The sequence below is a fragment of the Salvelinus alpinus genome, chromosome 2 (genome assembly GCF_045679555.1).
Source record: "Salvelinus alpinus chromosome 2, SLU_Salpinus.1, whole genome shotgun sequence".
Classification (NCBI taxonomy): domain Eukaryota; kingdom Metazoa; phylum Chordata; class Actinopteri; order Salmoniformes; family Salmonidae; genus Salvelinus; species Salvelinus alpinus.
In genome coordinates, this window is record NC_092087.1 from 72,994,799 (window position 1) to 73,013,618 (window position 18,820).

General features: G+C 45.5%; 1 protein-coding gene across 1 annotated transcript in view; it reads left to right on the plus strand.

Moving 5' to 3' along the window:
• LOC139567712 (syntaxin-8-like) overlaps positions 1 to 17,687 on the plus strand; it is a 44,077-nt gene extending 26,390 nt beyond the window's left edge. Inside the window, exons 7-8 of the mRNA XM_071389146.1 lie at positions 10,614 to 10,715; positions 16,786 to 17,687. Coding sequence (XP_071245247.1) covers positions 10,614 to 10,715; positions 16,786 to 16,850 — 167 coding nt within the window. The 3' untranslated portion in view covers positions 16,851 to 17,687. The remainder of the gene's footprint in view (positions 1 to 10,613; positions 10,716 to 16,785) is intronic.
• Positions 17,688 to 18,820: the final 1,133 nt, after the last annotated feature.

The following is an 18,820-nucleotide window of genomic DNA, read 5'->3' on the forward strand; positions in this document are numbered from 1 at the left end:
TGAAATGTTGTGGAAGAGCAAAGGAGACCTACTGTGTTACTGTACCTACCTGTCTGTGTTCTGTTGTCAGGGTGAAGTAGAGTAGACACAAGGTGAATGATCTAGAATAGTCTTTCTAGGGGGTTCGTGCACTGACTGGCGTGTGGATGGGAGCTGCTACCGGCTGGAGGACACGAGTCCAGACAGATACAGACCTCGACATCACAGGGCATGCCGGTGTTTCATCTTACCACTCCCTCCCTATGGTAGCTTCTGTTTCTATGGCTCTCTGCCAGCCAAGGCCATATATGAAGGAACATCAGCCTTGTACATACTACTTTTTTGACCTTTCAGTCACAACATAACCATATTTTATCTATACAGAGGTGTCTTGAACACAACGACAAGAACATGTAACCACACGTCCACGCCAGTGCATTGAGGATACTGACTGTCTGGTCAGTGTGCTGCTTGGCTGCTGCCCTGTGCGGTACAATGCGCTGTAATTCAGCTACATCGCCACCAGTGGGCAGTAGAGGAGACGACAGCTGAGACGATTCTGATGATGAAATGGGAGGTTTTGTGGGGACTGAGTTGTGGATTTGAGGGGAGGTTTTGGGAGGAGGGAAAGTCGTAAATGTCAATTAAAGTTTGTTCATTTGTTTTGTACCTTAGAGGTGGTTTCCCTGTCTGTGAGCGATCACCACCTACTCATGTTCCTCATCAGCGGTGAGGGCTTTCTGGTATTATACAGAATGCACTCGCAGCTGTGGAGACGATTGCGACATAATATTCCCCTAAACCCCTCTTCTTTTCACGTAGTTTTCCTATGTACGTTGTGATGGCATTTAGATAGGTTGCGCTTATGTATGTTCAGTACATGAGCGTGTGTGTGTACGCGCCCGTCTGTTTCTCACAACAGTGTGTGCGCGAGCCCGTGTCCGTATGTGCGTGAATCGGTTTGTGTGTGTGCACGATTGCAGCATGTTTTGGTGTGTGTTTTGGTGGTGAAATACCTTCCTTGGTGTCCAGAAGCTACGTGGGGAGGGGGGGTATTTTTCCTGTATGGATGTTTTTTCAGGAACACTGTACTCAAACATTTATTCTGGCGTGAGCTACAACAGCACATAGCCCTGCCACGGCCCACGTTTGTGGGTTTTAAGCATTTTAATAGAGGGACTTTTACCACAATTGTATCTCCACCTCTCTCTCCCTGCCTCTCTCTCTGTCTCTCTCTCTGTTTGCCTGCCTCTCTCTCGCTCTCTCTCTCTCTCTGTCTCTCTCTGTCTGCCTGCCTCTCTCTGCCCCTCTCTCTCTCTCTCTCTCTCTCTCTCTCTCTCTCTGTCTGCCTCTCTCTCTCTCTCTCTCTCTCTCTCTCTCTCTCTCTCTCTCTCTCTCTCTCTCTCTCTCTCTCTCTAACCCACAGTTTATAATGGTATCATAAATGAAAGTAATATACAGTTATAAATAAAAACAGCTTTCAGAAGGGAAAATAACATGTTGTGTATGTTTGAAGGTGACTTTATTATTTTACCTACTTGCTGTTATTTTAGTCTTTCTATGGAGTGCTATGGAACTTTTACAAGCCAATGATATCACCCCTATCAGAGGTGTTATGGAGTTCTTCTGATCCAATCAAAACTTTGAACCCAGTTCACAGCATAGATCAGCAGCAGATTTCAGATGCACTGTGGTAACTTAAAGGAACTTGGAGCCCTGGGACATGTAAGGAACCATTCTAAAGGGCAATCATGCTAAAGGAAACCCAGCATGCAAAACGCTTTTTTAATACTCAATACCAAAACTGTCTCTTGTTACACATTCCTGTACTCTGAGTGGCTAAACAACAGCTGGCGGTGGAATCAGTTTTCCATAATAATGTCTCCATCATAGTTTTCTGTTTGAGACATATCTTTCCTTCTCCTTCTCCACTGTCAATGGACAGTGAGGGACTTGGCGTTATTATGGATGGTGAATCCTCACTCTGGACCCAGACAAGGGTCCTGGCAGAATGTGTGTGTGTGTTCGGGGTTAAACGGGCCCTGGCTGCACATCAAAGTCCCGCTATAACTCTTAGCAGTCAGTTAGACACACTCAGTGTACTGCTGGGAAGCTCAGCTCCACAGGGGTGCAGTATAACTTAGTCCAGATTTGTTTTGTTGGTGAGAAACAGAGACTCCGCAGGTGGTGTTTACATTGACAATACCTACAGGGTGTTTTTACAGTACTGCTGTGCCAGGCCAGCGAGACGATGCTAGATCCTGGAAACGACCTAATGCTCACTGTGCCCTCTGAAATCGGTCCAGAGATTGTGTTTCCTGTTGTACTGTTCCGCTTTTCCCTAATAACGATAACAGCATGGCCGTTTAGCCGGCACTTGTATGCAAAACGATTTACAGAACTGTCAACCGATTCTTAGTCGATGTGGCCCTTGTGGAAACCCACAATCCTGGTGTTCCTCGCACCGTGCTCTAAACGGAGTCATTGGAGGCACAAATGAAATGTTCCCCCATTTCAATGTGTTACCACCTCCTCCTCCAAGGTCTTGGTAAGGAAGTGTGATGTGTGGTTTTTGTGGCTCCGTGCCCATGATGGTTCCCGTGCTCCTCTGCCGTTTTTCTGCTGGCACCCTCATGCTCATCACACACTCATTGTTCAGTGGCACCTGGCCATGATAGGGAGCTGCTGGATGAATCTGGAATCTGGCAACCCTCTGAAGCAATATCCTGAATGGCTGTGGCCTGGTGGGTATGAAAGACCTAGGTTTGGTTCTGAGAACCTGGCAACGGAACAGTATACTACGTTCCTCTGTGTGCCTGACCTGCGCTTTGGGTTTCTTCTCTTTTAAAGAGGCATTATTACAATTTTTATGTCCCTTGAGATGATTTCCAAGAACTTCCTTGAGGCTCCATGAACATCGACGTTCGGCACGGGAGGGTTGACGTTTACCTGTAGAAAATGCTCAATGCATTTTCACTCTCGAAATGGTTTGGATTTGCACGTTCCATTGGAAAGCGAGTTATTTGAAGGATTCACCCCCAGAGAACCCCAGCAGAATGACATGATCGTACAACATGACAGACATAGTCTTTCCAAGTGGTCATAAGCCCCTCACCTTGTCCTTCTACAATGTGGTTAAACCAGGCAGTCCTATTTACGGCCCTTTGCTGGACTAATCCCTAATCCAGTGGTTCTCAAACCTCTCCCCAGGTACCCTTCGGCCATTCCATGTATTTAATATATTCCAGAGCTAGAACACCTGATTCAACTTGTTGACTATTCATCAAGCGCTTGACTAAGTGAGTCAGGTGAGCTAATTCAGGGCTTCAGCAAAATTGTGAAACGTCTGAGGGACCCTGAGGAGAGGTTTGAGAACCACTGCCGTAATTCACCTGACTTCCTGTTTCGCCATCACCAGTCGGACCCAAAATCAACTGTATTTCGTCAAAGCAAGGGCACAGCGGCGGGATAGGACTGCACTCGTCAAAGGGAAAGGCTCCGTGGTGGTGGATGTCTATGGCTTCTCTTTCAAGTGCATTCTTTCTAGTGGAGGTTCCACCTTCAACAGAGTCATCCGTCAACCTGACCTCCATTTTGGGTGTCCGCGTGACGACTGACGGCAAATCTTCTGGGTAAATAGGGGTAAATGGTACGGGAACCCCGTCGTGCTCGGTGGAGGGCTGTGGATTCATGGAGGCCGGGGCAATTCCAACCCTGTGGTGAGACTAATCTATGCACATGTGCTGAGGGACTTCAGAAGACCAGATGCTGGGAGGAAACGCATGGAGATGCTTCAGCTCCAAAAAGCTCCTGGCGAGTGTGTTATTGCTTACAGACAATGACTGACACACACAGGAGGAAGAGACACACACACACACTCTCACACACATCTTCGACCTCATGGCAATGCTATTTCATGGTGGCCTAAGGTGCCATTTGTCAATGCCTTGGTTTAAGGCCAATCGATCCCCTCTCGTAAGCAGTCCATTCTACACATACTTTTCAGCTTCTAAGAGCCTTAGAGGCTTTACAAACCCTTTGTAAATCAGATTCATTGGACAAGCAACGCTAACAGGCCAAATGTAGTGTTTATTTTTATTATTGTTGATTTTGTTATTTTTGTGGTCACATTTTTTTCATCATGAATAAATCGTGTCTTGAGGCATGTTGTTGGTTTTGGATCCACTTCAGAAATCATGGCATTCACTGGCCATCAGCAAGTACTCTTGTAAACCTCAATAGACACTCCATTATGAACAAATAAACGGACAGCTCTTTTTTTTTTACTAGCTGCGCTAGATGGTTGCTAGATGGTTGCTAGATGGTTGCTAGGAGAAGAAAGTGCCGTTGTTTATTTCTTCTACTTCCCACATGTCAGACTGGCCAAAACACATTTTCTGCACTGTTTCTTTACCCAAGTCCTTCTTATTGAAACCGAAATGGTTAGTTTGAGGGTTTTTTCTCTCCACATTATTGGCCCCCAGCTCAGCGTTGCTCTCTCCGGGTTTCGCTGTCAGTTTATAAAGTCAGAAAGCTCAGAGCTGTGAGTGCAGCCCTTACTAATCCTCACTTGTTTACAATGCGCATCGAGGCGGGGCGGGAAAGTTTAAGAACAAAAAGAGGACGAAAACTTTGACGGAAAGGCGCAAATTCTTGTAAATACTGTAATTGCCCGGCACTACAGTATATCATCCAAGCGGAGTGCTGCGTACACGATGTGTGCCAAGTGAAGTTCCAGTAACGACAGAGTGTTGTGTTTTGCTTGGCAACCAGAGACCTCTCCTCTCTACATTGGGGCCAATTGGTAACAGTTGTGGTGGGTAACTAGCTACAGGGGCCCAGGATTCTGAGTGTAAAGTGGAGCGCTCTGTCTGTCATATCCTCAGGAGAAATCACTCGGGTAAGTGCAACGAAATGAGTGCCTGCCGAGTCTGTTTGTGTTTGAAAAACAAGCAGCACTCTCTCTCTCTCTCTCTCTCTGTGCCCAGGCCATCGGATTGGGAAGGTATCCTACAATAACACACACAGTTAATACAGCGTGTCCTGGAGCCAGTGGGGTGTCACTGTTTAGAATGGTGCCCCAAAGCCGCAACAGCAAACCCAGTACAAATAAGTCAACAACTTGGGTGTTTGGAGGAATATGAAGAAGGGTGTTTGGAGGAATATGAAGAAGGTCGGGGAAGGCAGTAAGTCCCCTCTCATTCATCTGGATGGGGGGGGGGGGGGGGGCAGACAGGCAGACAGACACTCAGGGCATAGGACTGCTGCTGCTTTGCCTCTTCTACACACTCTGCCGTGACAGCTCCTGCTGGTGGTACTGGATGCCTATTGGCCCATGGCCCAACACCACATCCTGTGGGGGGGTGAGACTGGGAAATCCCTCCCAGGACGCTGCGTTGACAGACCTCAGTACCTGAACCATTGCTTCACTCAGTTGCACTTTCTGCCCCTTGACGAACTCCATTCCATTTCGTAACTGGCGCCAAGGCCCCAGCTCCGCTCCTTTGGTCCCGAATGACCTCCTTGCTTCTGTTAGTACCGGACCATAAGTATTGCTCTGCTTACAGTTGTGTAATAAAGTTGGATCTTGGATCTGGATGAGCAAGAACCGGTAATATTGGACCTTGAGGTCATATCCTCCAATCCTCCAATGTTTGTTTGCAGGCGTGAGACATGATTTGAGACGCAAGACAAGGAAATGGAGAATGACGTGAGTCTTCTGCTCTGTGTCGTCTGAGAGGAAAATCTCATTGCCAGAGCCAGTGATAGGACACGGAAGGAGAACATTGTCCATGACAAACACTATTCCTCAAAGGGATTTCTGCTTCTTTGGTCTCCCAAAACAATTGGCCGTCCAATACTGAAACTAAGGCGTTCATCCTAGAACTCACTGTTCCCTATGTGCAGTGGAGAGGAAGTCTCTCAGTCTCTCCATCCAGATGACCATCCAACAGGGATGGAAATGAACCTGTTAACTATTGTGTCTTGAGACAGGAAGCTGGCATTGGATCTAAAGGCAATCAGGAACATTGTTTAGAGAAGCAGTGTAATTGTCTTGGATGGGAAAACATGGGACTCTGAGAGGGCGCAGTGTAGTCGGCCGCGGAGGACAAAGTAAAGATGTGAGTGACGTCATTGCAGAACAACATCTGTGTTCCAGAGCCTTCGGTGGCGTCATGTTTCGTCAGAAGAATGTGGCGGAGGTGTCCTACGGCGCACCAGTGTGGTTGGGGAATTGCTGTGTCAAATGACGTCACTCGTGGGCATGCCTACACCTTTCCTCCCTGGCAACCTGTACACAGGACAAAGACAGAGAAGACTAGGAAGATAATACAACCTGAAAACAAAAACAAACTCATGCGAGGGTGCTTTCCCTTCTTTGCATAGAGTTGAGAGAGCTATAGAAAGAGAGGAACGCAAGGTGACAATGGCGTGTACCCTTTTGGAAGAGACAGGATTACGCTGTTTATTTTGGTGTTTGGGAAGGAAAGTCTCTTCTTTTTTTCTTTCCAGAGCTGTGAACTTGGCCTGTCAGTTGACACATCCGTGTAATCTCAACAGCACTGCTGTCTCTGTCTTTTGGCTGCCAAACAACCAGCCACCCCACCCGGTCTTTCCCCCAAGCGACTGCGCCTGGAGTTTTTAATTGTGTTTCTAGCTAAACAAATGAGGTGACAATGGGAACAGTCGGTATCCATGAAGAACTTGCTAATTGCCTCTTGCATTTTCTTGGGGAATGTTGGAGTAAGGACATAAATATGTTTGCGTAGATTAATTAAGAAAAGTGTAGTTAGTTACTTGTGTATATTATGACGCTGATAGATTCATGTCTCTTTCCTCAGGGAAGGAAGAACACCGACGTTGTCTTAATTGTGAAGGAAACTACTCTTGTTTGTTTTCACCAATTCCTTTGACTTGCAATCACTCGTGCCTTCATTTAAAAAAAGGTGGAAAATCGAGGGCTCGTTGCCCATTTATCTGCATTTTTTAAAGTCTTTGATTGGAGTTTTTCCGTCGACTTTAGATTGCTGTTTTAGATTGGGCTTTCACATTGGTTTGTGTCTGTGGTGGTGTGTGGGTGGAGAAATCCATTTATTAAGCTTGTTGATGTGCTGCACACTGAATAGTAAACTAGACACAAACAGCTGTGTCTCGCCAACTTTTTCCTCATTTAAGTTAAGAAGCTTCTGTGTGAGAATGTGTGACTGTGTGTTTTCTGTCTCTGAGGTGTTACTCAGAGATACTGTCTAAGCAGACTCTTAGCAATAATGCCTCGCCTTGACCGTGGGCTGTATTCTAAAGAGAGCCTCATCACTGACATCGACAAAAGGCTCTGTTCGACCAGCGTGTTTAGCATTGTTTGTCCTTGACGACCGAGGGGAAGGGGGTTAAGTAAGGGGGTGTGGGACAAAATAGTTGGGAAGAGATTTTCGATGTACCCATTCCATGGCACATGGTTTATGAATTGATACGCAAAACAACGCCGGATTCAAAATTTTTAAATTTAAATTACTATACAAAATTATTGCAACCAATAGAATGTGATATATATGGGGGGATACAATCTTCCCAGCTCTGCAGATTCTGCTGTGAGGAGGTAGAGTCATTAGATCATTTATTTTGGTATTGTCCATATGTAGCTCGTTTTTGGTCACAGGTCCAGGAATGGCTGAAGAATTGCAACATTTGCCTAGAACTAACGCTGCAGATAGCAATACTGGGTGATTTGAAAAGCCATAGTCAATCAATCAATAATATAATAATTATTTTAGCGAAAATGTTTATTTTTAATTTACAATCTGTAGAAGCTATGAGAATAGAAAGGTTCAGTACTTTTGTGAAGCATCAAAGCACAGTTGAAAAATATATGGCAAATAGAAATCCAAAATGGATGATGTTGAGAGATAGATGGGAGGGGTTGAATGGAGCTGAAGGGTGAGACTAATATCAAGATAACCAATGTAAAATATACAGGGTCTGTAAAAAAATGTATATAGGTTCAGAACCTTTGTGAAATAGCACAGTTTCAAGTAGAAATCAAACTGGATGGACATCAGAAATAGAGGAAGGACTAAAAACAAACAAAATATAACTATTGTAAAATAGATTGTGTCTGTAAAATGTGTATAAACTGAAGGTAGAAGCCTAACTTTTTATTGGTTCTCCAATTGGGGGAAGGGTGGTAGGGTTTGCGGGGAATAATAAAGGTATATTCTAAAAATATTCAAAACAAAGTATGTTTGTCTATATTGGTATGTGTATGTATATATGCGTATATGTATGCATGTGTCTATGTATATGGATATATATATTTACCCCCAAAATATATGGGGGATTGGAAATGATGCAGACAATTACATTGATGGAAGCAACATTCTTTCGGCAATATTTAGCTGATCCACCCCTTAGAAAAAAGGAAATAAAGGGGGTGTGGGATAGGGCGGTGATTATAGACCTCAGCACACGTTCCACTGTTTCTGATGCTAGTGTTGGGTGCCTGCTCAGAGTTTAGAAAGATGGCTTCCTCTACTTACCAATGTGAAGGGGGGGAGGGGTTGCAAGCCGTCACTTACAGTACACCGGATGACATCACTATGTGAGTATGAGCCTATGACTCTGTGCTCTCTCCCACACTGTGGGTTTGGAGGTTTATCCAGTGTAATAGCATTTAAAATAAACAACCTTCGTTTTGGAACAGGCCCTGCATTGTGGTGTGGCTGATAGGCCCGGTCCGAGCCAGGGAGAGCAGCTGTCATGTATCGGAGCAACGTGCTGCATTAGGAAATTGGGAATTATGTCTCTGGAGCGCGGCATGCGAAGAGGGGAAGCGAGTTGGTTCGTTTTTTGTGTACCTATCCCAAGGGGTAGCTGGTCGAACTTGTAAGACCGTCTCTTGGTTTCTTTCTCTCAGTTTCGCTGCTCGTAAATTGTTGCCTCATGCTAGGATGAGGTGGATGTCCCAGGAGATGTTTTACACATGGCCCTCTCACGTCTCTCCGTCGCCCCTTTCCTCTCTGCTCCGCACTTTGCCCCTTTAAAACTGACGCTGCCTGACCCGCCTCACCCAAATTATCTCCAACTTAATTATCCGAGTTGGGCCGAAAGCAGGTTCCCTTGTCAACCACTGATGACTCCACTTACCGAAGCATGCTTTCTCACTGGCGAAGGGGCGCCTCGAACTAGGAAAGACAACTTACCTAGAGATAAGAATAGTCTGATTATGACCTTCGAACTCACTCGTGAGAATTTCATAATTTAGCCTGGTTGATGTTACACAGGACGGATGCAAATTATATTGGAGTCATTTTGTAACTTGCTTGAAAACCCTCTGTTAGACATGTATGTCTGTCTCAGACGTCAGAAAACAGGTCGTTTCCTGGAAATAAGAAAGCAGCTTGTTTGAGTTGGCAGCCAAAGGACGCCTGTAGGTGAAAGACTTGCTTTCCTTTCCTGAAAATACTCCAACTTGCCAAAATGGGTAGTACGTGAACAGAGTTTCTGTCCGTTCAGTTGGTCTTTTTCTCCTCGGCCTCAGTTTGTTTAAAAAAGTCCACAACACGTCACTGTTCGTGCCCCTAGAATTTCTTATTCTGTCAAAGGTTTGCTGGAGACTGGAGAGGACCTATCATCGAGGCTTGAATTGAACAAACGACGAGCCAGTGCCACACAGCTCGATCTACAGACGTACACCCAAACGCTGAAGACGAAATGGATCATTTAGATTCTGTTTAGCAATAAATAATTTAATGTAGAACTCGAGAAATGAGCCATGCTGTTTTGACACTTTTTCGCTCATATTTCTTCAGATATTTCTTCATGTTTGTGTTTCATTGTTGAGTAATTGGTTTACTCCGCCTATGAGTTGAATAGCAAGGACAGCAGTGGGAACATTTTCAAAGGCTCTCGCCGCTGAAACACAGTTCACTCAATGTCATACAAAAACAGTCTCTTGCAGCGAGTGAAGCGATTTAATATGTAAATGCTCACTGCATTTCCTAGGGAGCAAAACTGGTTGAAATGCCATTTTTTGTAATGACCAGTTTTACATTCATTATGACGTCATGTCAACCAGTTTTGCCTGCCGGGATTTTGCTGCGCTGTAGTGTTGGATGGCAGTGACCTAAGTCGTGGTCTCGGGTGGTCTCCAGCAGTTGTGGACTACCATGGCTGTCGTGTCACCACGGCAACTCGTCGTTATGAACCACAGGCCTCCAGCTGGACGGCCTTCAAGACAGGAAGTCCTACTGTACTGCAGCAGCGCCCGGCTGGCGTCTGTTCCACGAGCGGCCGTTAAAGTAGAGTCACTGATTAAAGCCAGCATTGATTCAGGAAGTACTGAACCATTTTGAAAGGGAGAAGAGTGCTTTCACACATTCCCCCCATCACTCTTCTCTTTTGTCTCGAGGGCTGTTTGAGGCTGCCGACAGCACCTATATAGGCTCTGTTTCCTTCCAAGTCCATAGCGTTTCTATAAAGGGTGATTTTATTAGCGAGTGCCGAGAGCATAGGACTGTTGGAGGTCACTTAAATCTGAAAATAATAAAAAAATCTATAAATTTTTGTGGTCTTTGAGATGTACTCAAAGTTGAAGCATCGTTCCAACTAACTTTGTCACTGCTCTCTTTCCCTCTTAGAAATCATCGATGACCTCACCCACCTGGTGGACAAGACGGATGACCGGATCCGCAACGAGACACGAAGGGTTAAGCTGGTGGAGACTAAGTCGGCTTCCTGCGGTGAGCACATCTTCTTTCTCTTTCTTCTCCAGGGTCGCTGCGGTCTGCCAGGCCATTTGATCTGCTCTGTGTTCCTAACCCAACTGTAATAAGTCTGTCTGTCATCCAGATTTACAAGCATCGGTCCCATCTCCTTTTTCTCTTTCTGCAGCTCTCAGTACAGTTCAGTGTGCTGTGAATGGCCTAGTAAAGGGAGCATAGACCTTCAGTAATGGGAAAGCCAGAGCCAAACACTAAATGCACCCAGTTATGTGTTATATTGAGTCTCAGTCCTATAATCTTTACTCTCCAGGTAAGTCATTCGTGATGGTTAAAGATCGTGTTAAAGAGCTCCTATCAGAACCCTCTGAAGCTGGGTTCTCCCAGAGTAGCTCCATCCATCGTAGTCCATTCAGCGATATCATTGCTGTGCCCACCGGAAGCAGACTCGATGCTGCTTAATTGACCAGAAACAACGACATTGATGGCACCGAAACACCACACAGTGGCGTGGGGATTGTCTCTATCACATCTACTACTCTCTGCTATAGAAAACAGTCCCACATAGGTCCCCCTATCCAATTCCCATTCCCTTGCTCTGTGAAGGGGCTTCCAAGAGCCAGGCTGTAGTACAGACTCTGTAGTAAGTCAAAAAGCCTTTCTTGGTACCACTTTCAAAGGACTCCCAGGAGCCGCCAGTCTGTAGTGTAGTAAGTCAGCACCACCCTCTCTTGTAACCAGTCTTTGATGGAGTTCAGTGGTTTACAGAGCTAAAGAGGAGCTGTGATGCTGTGTCAATGGGGCCCTCCCTCACCATTACCCCCCCCCCCCCCCCCCCCCCAATCCCCTTTAATTTGTTTAACTCGGCTCTTTGGTCTTTAGCCTTTACAAAGCCTGGCTTTCCTCTCTCAATGGCCACCCTGCTTCTTTCTCTCTGCTGGGAAAAAGATATGCCAGAGAGGGGAGGTAGCTAGGCTAGCTACCGTACAGCGAGAACGGGAATGTCCGACAAAGCTTGTTGGCTTAGTCAAGCTATGTTTGCCTTGTAAACGCCAGTCCCCGTCACCTTGGAGATGGTCGCATTGTTGCACCAGGAGCCCCCACTAACAGGCGAACAGTGGCGCGGGGATACAACAGTAAGATCTGGGGAAGCGATGAACGCTCAGCTAATATAACAGTTTATGCCATTTCTGCCCAGTCACCATGACACCCAGAGGAGGTTTGTTTGAACATCTCAGAACTAATGTCACTGGGCACATTGTGCTAACCCAGAAGTCTCTCTCTCTCTCTCTCTCTCTCTCTCTCTCTCTCTCTCTCGCTCTCGCTCTCGCTCTCTCATATTGTTTTCCCCCTATCCCTTCTCTACAGTGCCAATGCTTAACAATTATGTGTAGTGGGGGGGGGGGGGGTAGTTTGGGAGTCCCCACCCGCTCCATTCCTCCTTTTTCCATCCTCTCTTCTCCTGGTTTGTTTGACACTTGTCTTTGTCTCGTGCAAAGAAATAATTGAAACTAGAACACGCCACACATCTTTTGGAGTGTTTCTCCTCTTGTTCTTGGGTGCGTGTTGATAATTCCTGAGCCTGGGCTTTATTTGTTTTTGGAACCCAGCTCGTCCAAAGCCCAGGCTTGAGTGTTATGTCTTCCTTCAGTTCTCCTATGGGTGGGAAAGACTGGCTTTGACAAGGAGACGGGCATACTTGACATACTTTCTCTCATAAGAGAAGAAACATCCCAGATTATGCACAGTGGGGGCAGAATCCTGACTTAAGATGTGTGTTGAACTTGAGGATTTAACATAAGATGTTGCTGTTGTTAGGATTTGAGCTGTTAGGAGTTGCAGCATTTAGATGCATTACCTCCAGCAAATCCACATCTTCTTATACGTGTACTGATGGAACCTGAGGCTTTTGTTTGCAGTTGTGTCAATCTTTAATCAACCTCTTAGACCTTCTGCCAGAGATAAAACAAGGAGATGAGTGACTGAGGACGCTGTGGAAAATCCATCCTACCTTTGTGTTTAGTTGGTAAGCTGAAGGCTGGACGAGCACGGGCTGAACATGGTTCGGGGTCATCTCTCCGCTGAAGGGAGGAAGGACCCACATAGCATAACATACCGCCATGGATCCATCCTGCAACGACGGGTGCATGACTGGATCTCAGGGCAGGCTTGTGAAACATCCTGGATCTTGTTGAAACATAGAGAGAGTCGAGACACAAGCACATTACAAGTCCTCCAGTCATCAGTCTCACGGTGCTGAGGTTTATTGGGGAAGAGCCACAATCAGACCACAACACGGTTGTGGATTTCACCAGGATATATGGGTGACAAGAAAAACGTTAAAGCTTTTAAAGCTAACTCGAGGTTAGCCTTTTTAAACCGTGTTTAAGCTTTGAGCAAAATGAGAAAGTTAAGGCTGCCCAATAGAAAGATTCAATAAAGTAAAGCCTACTTTTCAATGTCACTTCCCTTTACTGGGAAACGGGTAGTGAACAGGTTTTGAGAGGGGTAGGTGGCATTAGAAAGGCAGATGACCCCTTAGCACCAAAGGGCCCTAGGAGGGTGGTGTGAGTTTCCCAGGGCTTAAGTGTCTCATCCAGCAACGTGGGGGCAGACCTCTCGCCCTCTCTCCAATGGACTAATCCCATGGGCCTGCGGAGGCTAGAGGGAAACCTCACACACACATACTCACAGACTCGAATCCCGCAGGTGGCTTGCATCTCAAGTAGGCCTGAATTGTTAGGGCTTTCGAGGGGTTGTCATTGAGGGTAGGTAAATGTAACTTAATTTCACTGAATCCCTTTAAGCCTGTTAAGTAAATCTTGAATACTTTTGATGCCGATTTGATCATTTTTACTAGTCTCCCATTCCCTAGCATTCATTTCAGTGTTGGACCGAAAAAATACTGAAACAAACCATTCAAATCTAGGGTTGTACTAAAACAAAAAAAATCCAAGATTTTTGTACGTATGGCGGTGTTGATCCCATGACCTAGAGGAGTAACAGGTCTCGAATGTCATGGTTTGTCACGTTTACAAATGCTTACCTCACCTTTACCACTTGTTTTTGGCTGGCAAGAGTGGAACATTGGATGGCTGTAAAACAATAGATCTGAAACAGCAGTCGCTTTAAGGCTTCTTTTCTATGAAATGTGTTATTCCTTTGCGAAAGCTTTTCGTTTGACTGTATATCACTTCAATATGATGTTCATCAATGTGTTCTGAAGTGATATATTCATATTACAATGGACTTGCTGGAGGATAACTATCTACCATGGTGTGAGAAACCTAAAGGTTTACAATTAGGAAAGTGATGACCTCGCGAACCATGTTAACATCAAATTTGACCCGTCGTCAAAGGTCAGCCGAGTCTTTTGTGGCCGAAAAGAGCTATGAACCATAGGCAAAGGGTACGAACGGGGGAGGTGTGTGTGTGTTGGCGAGGGCAGAGACAGAAATACAAATTCTACCCGTATCCCTTCCTTTTCTCCACCAATTAGGATTTGTCTTACCGATATGTCGGGAAATGCTAAAAAGGTTGTACCCCAATCCTTCTTACTCTGCCCATCTCTGAAGCTCTTGGGGGGGGTCACTTTGACTGCTGACTGCACTGTAGACCCCTTGGCTTCAATGGCGAAGCGTAGTCTCATCTATTTGGCTTGCAAATGTGATTGTTGTCATTGCTTCGTCGAGACTGGGTCAGGAGTAACTTATTTAGTTACTTAGCGGGACGGGGACAGTCCCAAAGAGAAGGGGAGGGAGTGTTGGTAGGGTGTCTGGGGGTTGAGGTGACTGGGTGGTAGGGAACATATCGAAGAAGAAGATGACTTTATTATCCAAATAAGTACATGAACGTCTAACGTAATTTGACTTCAGAATGTTTATCTGCCTACGCCCTCCGTCAAGTCGAGCTGAATGTAAAGATGACAGCATACTATCCTGTTTTAATATCCTTCACACTGAAGCGTAGTTAATTGTCTGGCGTGTGTGTGTATATTTCTCTTAAGTGTGAGGTGTTTAAAAAGCCATCATGAGGGCTGTTGGGAGGAATGTTCCCACTTGACATTTACGTTGTTGCGCCTCTGCTCACATGTGTAAGTTATCAAGTGGGGAGGTCCTGTCTCGACCAATGATCATTCTGAGAGGTCGGAGACTAGCATGCTAGGCTTCAGACAGAGCTGTTTTATTGAAAGTTTGAAATAAAAATTTAGGAGAAGAAGGGTAAATAGGACTAGGATTAATTGGTTACATGTAGACTATGGTGAATGGGCATAGCCACTAAGTTGTGCCTGCATCTCCTTCACTAAACTCAGAGAGAGAGATATTCCCCTCTGAGGGATCTGTCCCTCAGTTTGGAACTGTTTAGTAGTGTATCCTTACAGTAACCATACCACCGTATTCAATTAAGAAATCCTAAAAGTAGGAGAAAGTGTCGCAACCAACCAAGCTAACGAGGCATCCAGACCTTTGGACTCGCTGCTGCCACATCCAAGCTTCCTAGCCAAGTCCTATGTCTCATAAGAACATCTGATCTAGAATCAGGTTTACCTTTTAGATCACAATGAACAAGATTCCACGGACGGCACGGGGGGCTGATCCTAGATTAGGAGTTCTACTCTGACTACGACGCAGGCAATTAGTTCAGCTTGGGTTCATCTTCCCCCCTATCTCTCCCTGTGGACCAGACTGCAATTACGCTGCAGAGTAGAATGCACGACGAGAAAGCCAAGGTATGAAAGAAATGTAAACCAAAAGTGAAAAGGCCGGGAGGGAAAATACCAGCTCGCATGCGAAATAACCATGGACAACTTGAGTCAGCCAGACTGTCGACAGCCATCAAGCCATCAGATTCTCCAGGATGCAGTTGTTTGAAATCTTCACCCGATGGGGATGCCAGTCAAGGAGAAACACTAGAGAGAGAGCGAGAGGAAAATGTGGCTAAATGTGTCCTTGGAGATAGTTTTCCATATCTACTGTAATGTGTGGCATGAAGTTGGGAGAGAAATCCCCCTAGCTGCCATGAAAGCTGACCACGGTTGAGAGGCATGACACTTGACACCAGCCATCCACCAGTCCTTTTATTCTTACCAACACCTTAGGAAGGTTTCAGGATTTGAAACAGCTGTAGGTTAGATGACAACGGGCTAGCCAAGACAACTGGAAAACCCATTGAACGGTGGTTGTAGGCTAGCCATATGATATTCAAACCCATATAAAACAAGCCAATATGCAAACACAGAATAACTACCTATTTCACAGTCTTGATAATAAATGTTGGTCTTGAACTTTTTGAATCGTTTTTCTATATTTTCTTTATTATCTTGGCCATGATAAAAACGTTAATTTGATCTGTGTCTATATCATTTTCAGGTCCTGTGGGGTAAAAAGCTTTTGATTTAAGTGTGAGGTAGCTACAGTATAATCTTTCAGGTCTCCTCTGTCTCCACAGCATTGGTGGAAAAACATTGATTACCCTCTCCAGTGAAGTCAGATCTGGAACACATGCCCACCGCAGCGTGATCTGTGCCAATAAACCTGTCACAATTCTAGATTGCATATAAACATGTATTAAGTCATCTTGGTGAAAATGTGCAGGTAATATGAGGGTAGTAGCCTAAACACTGGGGCGCAGCAGGGATTTAGAAAAGTGGCTAGGGCCAAAGGTCTGAGCTAACTAGAAAAAGGCCTAGGCCTACCTTTTTCAAGTTTACTTATTGGTTGCTTTTCCACCACCTATTCCTTTGGTCTGTGGCTGTCCAGCTTAGCCTGATCAGAAGAATTTAGGCAATGTGTAGAATTCTCTGTCTATGTAATTAGTATGTACTGTACCTGTCTATGTAACTAGTATGTACTGTACCTGTCTATGTAACTAGTATGTACTCTACCTGTCTATGTAACTAGTATGTACTCTACCTGTCTATGTAACTAGTATGTACTCTACCTGTCTATGTAACTAGTATGTACTGTACCTGTCTGTGCTGTAACTACTCTGCATTAGGTACACTTTGTAAAGTTGTTGATTGTTTGAATTTCTGTCGAGTTTCCCCCCTACAGTACTTATCCTTCTCTTTGTGTTTCCATTCTTGTTTCAGGGATGCTGGTGGTGATCGTGCTCCTGCTCATTGCTATAGTGGTGGTTGCTGTGTGGCCCACCTAACGAAGAGGCTGAGGGGAGCGTTTTGGACGTCGCACCGTCCGTCGCATGACCACTGAGACTGCGTGGAGAGCCTACAGGGGAGACGAGGCGCAGAGGCACTTATGCAGGTATGTATCAAGCGTGCTGATTTAGGACCAGGTTTGCCTTTTATATCCCAATGAATAAAATGACATAGACAAGGCAGGCCTGATTCTAGATCAGCACTCCTACACTGAGACGCTTGATACATACGGGCCCCAGTGCTTCCAAGCCCTCTAACACACCACCCGTGCCCTGTTAAACACACACATACACTAATAATGACACACACGCTCTTCCACCTCCCTCTCTTCTCTCTCCCTCTATATTTCCTCTCTCCTTTCCGCTTGTATGAGAACCGAGTGTGTTGTGCTGTTCTCTACTGTACCTCGACATTTGGAGAGTTGAGCCCTGGCTGATGAGGAACGGCAACAATGTTTTATTTTCTTACGTGGGTGTTGGTTGGGTGAAGGGTAGCACTGACCCAACTGTAGGACCTCCCATGGGGAGGGGGGGGGGCTTTTTCTTTCCTAATTCTCTCTGTGGGCTGAGAGGTCCGGGGTTCCGGGTCGCTAATTCTGCTAGCTTAGCAATTCACTCACACATATCATCTCTCACATATCTATATATTAAGTATTTTTATTATATTTACCCACTAGCAGTTCTAATGGTATCATTTGTCTTGGGATTTGATCATGTTTGTAGGATAATGCCAGCCAAAACAAATAGCACGTATGATTGTGTCACTTTTTAACATGATGTGAATCAGTTTAGCTTAATGCAACCGTGTCATTTCTAATAAACAACAGTTACAGTTAACAGCACGATCCGTGGACTCCTTCGTGTAAAGACATTAGTGGTATATAATATTGGTAATCTACTAAGGATAATGTACTGTATCTATAGCATACTCTGCGTTCTTCCACTATGTCAATTTAAAAGCCTTGCTTTTAAATGCTCTGAAAGGTTGGGAGATGCTTGCTTGCGTCCGTGTGAACAGTCTAGCTATCCCACTACTGGTCCGTGTGAACAGTATAGCTATCCCACTACTGGTCCGTGTGAACAGTCTAGCTATCCCACTACTGGTCTGTGTGAACAGCATAGCTATCCCACTACTGGTCCGTGTGAACAGTATAGCTATCCCACTACTGGTCCGTGTGAACAGTCTAGCTATCCCACTACTGGTCCGTGTGAACAGTATAGCTATCCCACTACTGGTCTGTGTGAACAGTATAGCTATCCCACTACTGGTCCGTGTGAACAGTATAGCTATCCCACTACTGGTCCGTGTGAACAGTCTAGCTATCCCACTACTGGTCCGTGTGAACAGTCTAGCTATCCCACTACTGGTCCATGTGAACAGTATAGCTATCCCACTACTGGTCCGTGTGAACAGTATAGCTATCCCACTACTGGTCCGTGTGAACAGTATAGCTATCCCACTACTGGTCCGTGTGAACAGTATAGCTATCCCACTACTGGTCCGTGTGAACAGTATAGCTATCCCACTACTGGTCCGTGTGAACAGTCTAGCTATCCCACTACTGGTCCGTGTGAACAGTCTAGCTATCCCACTTCTGGTCCGTGTGAACAGTCTAGCTATCCCACTACTGGTCCGTGTGAACAGTCTAGCTATCCCACTACTGGTCCGTGTGAACAGTATAGCTATCCCACTACTGGTCCGTGTGAACAGTATAGCTATCCCACTACTGGTTTGTGTGAACAGTCTAGCTATCCCACTACTGGTCCGTGTGAACAGTATAGCTATCCCACTACTGGTCCGTGTGAACAGTATAGCTATCCCACTACTGGTCCGTGTGAACAGTCTAGCTATCCCACTACTGGTCTGTGTGAACAGTATAGCTATCCCACTTCTGGTCCGTGTGAACAGTATAGCTATCCCACTACTGGTCCGTGTGAACAGTATAGCTATCCCACTACTGGTCCGTGTG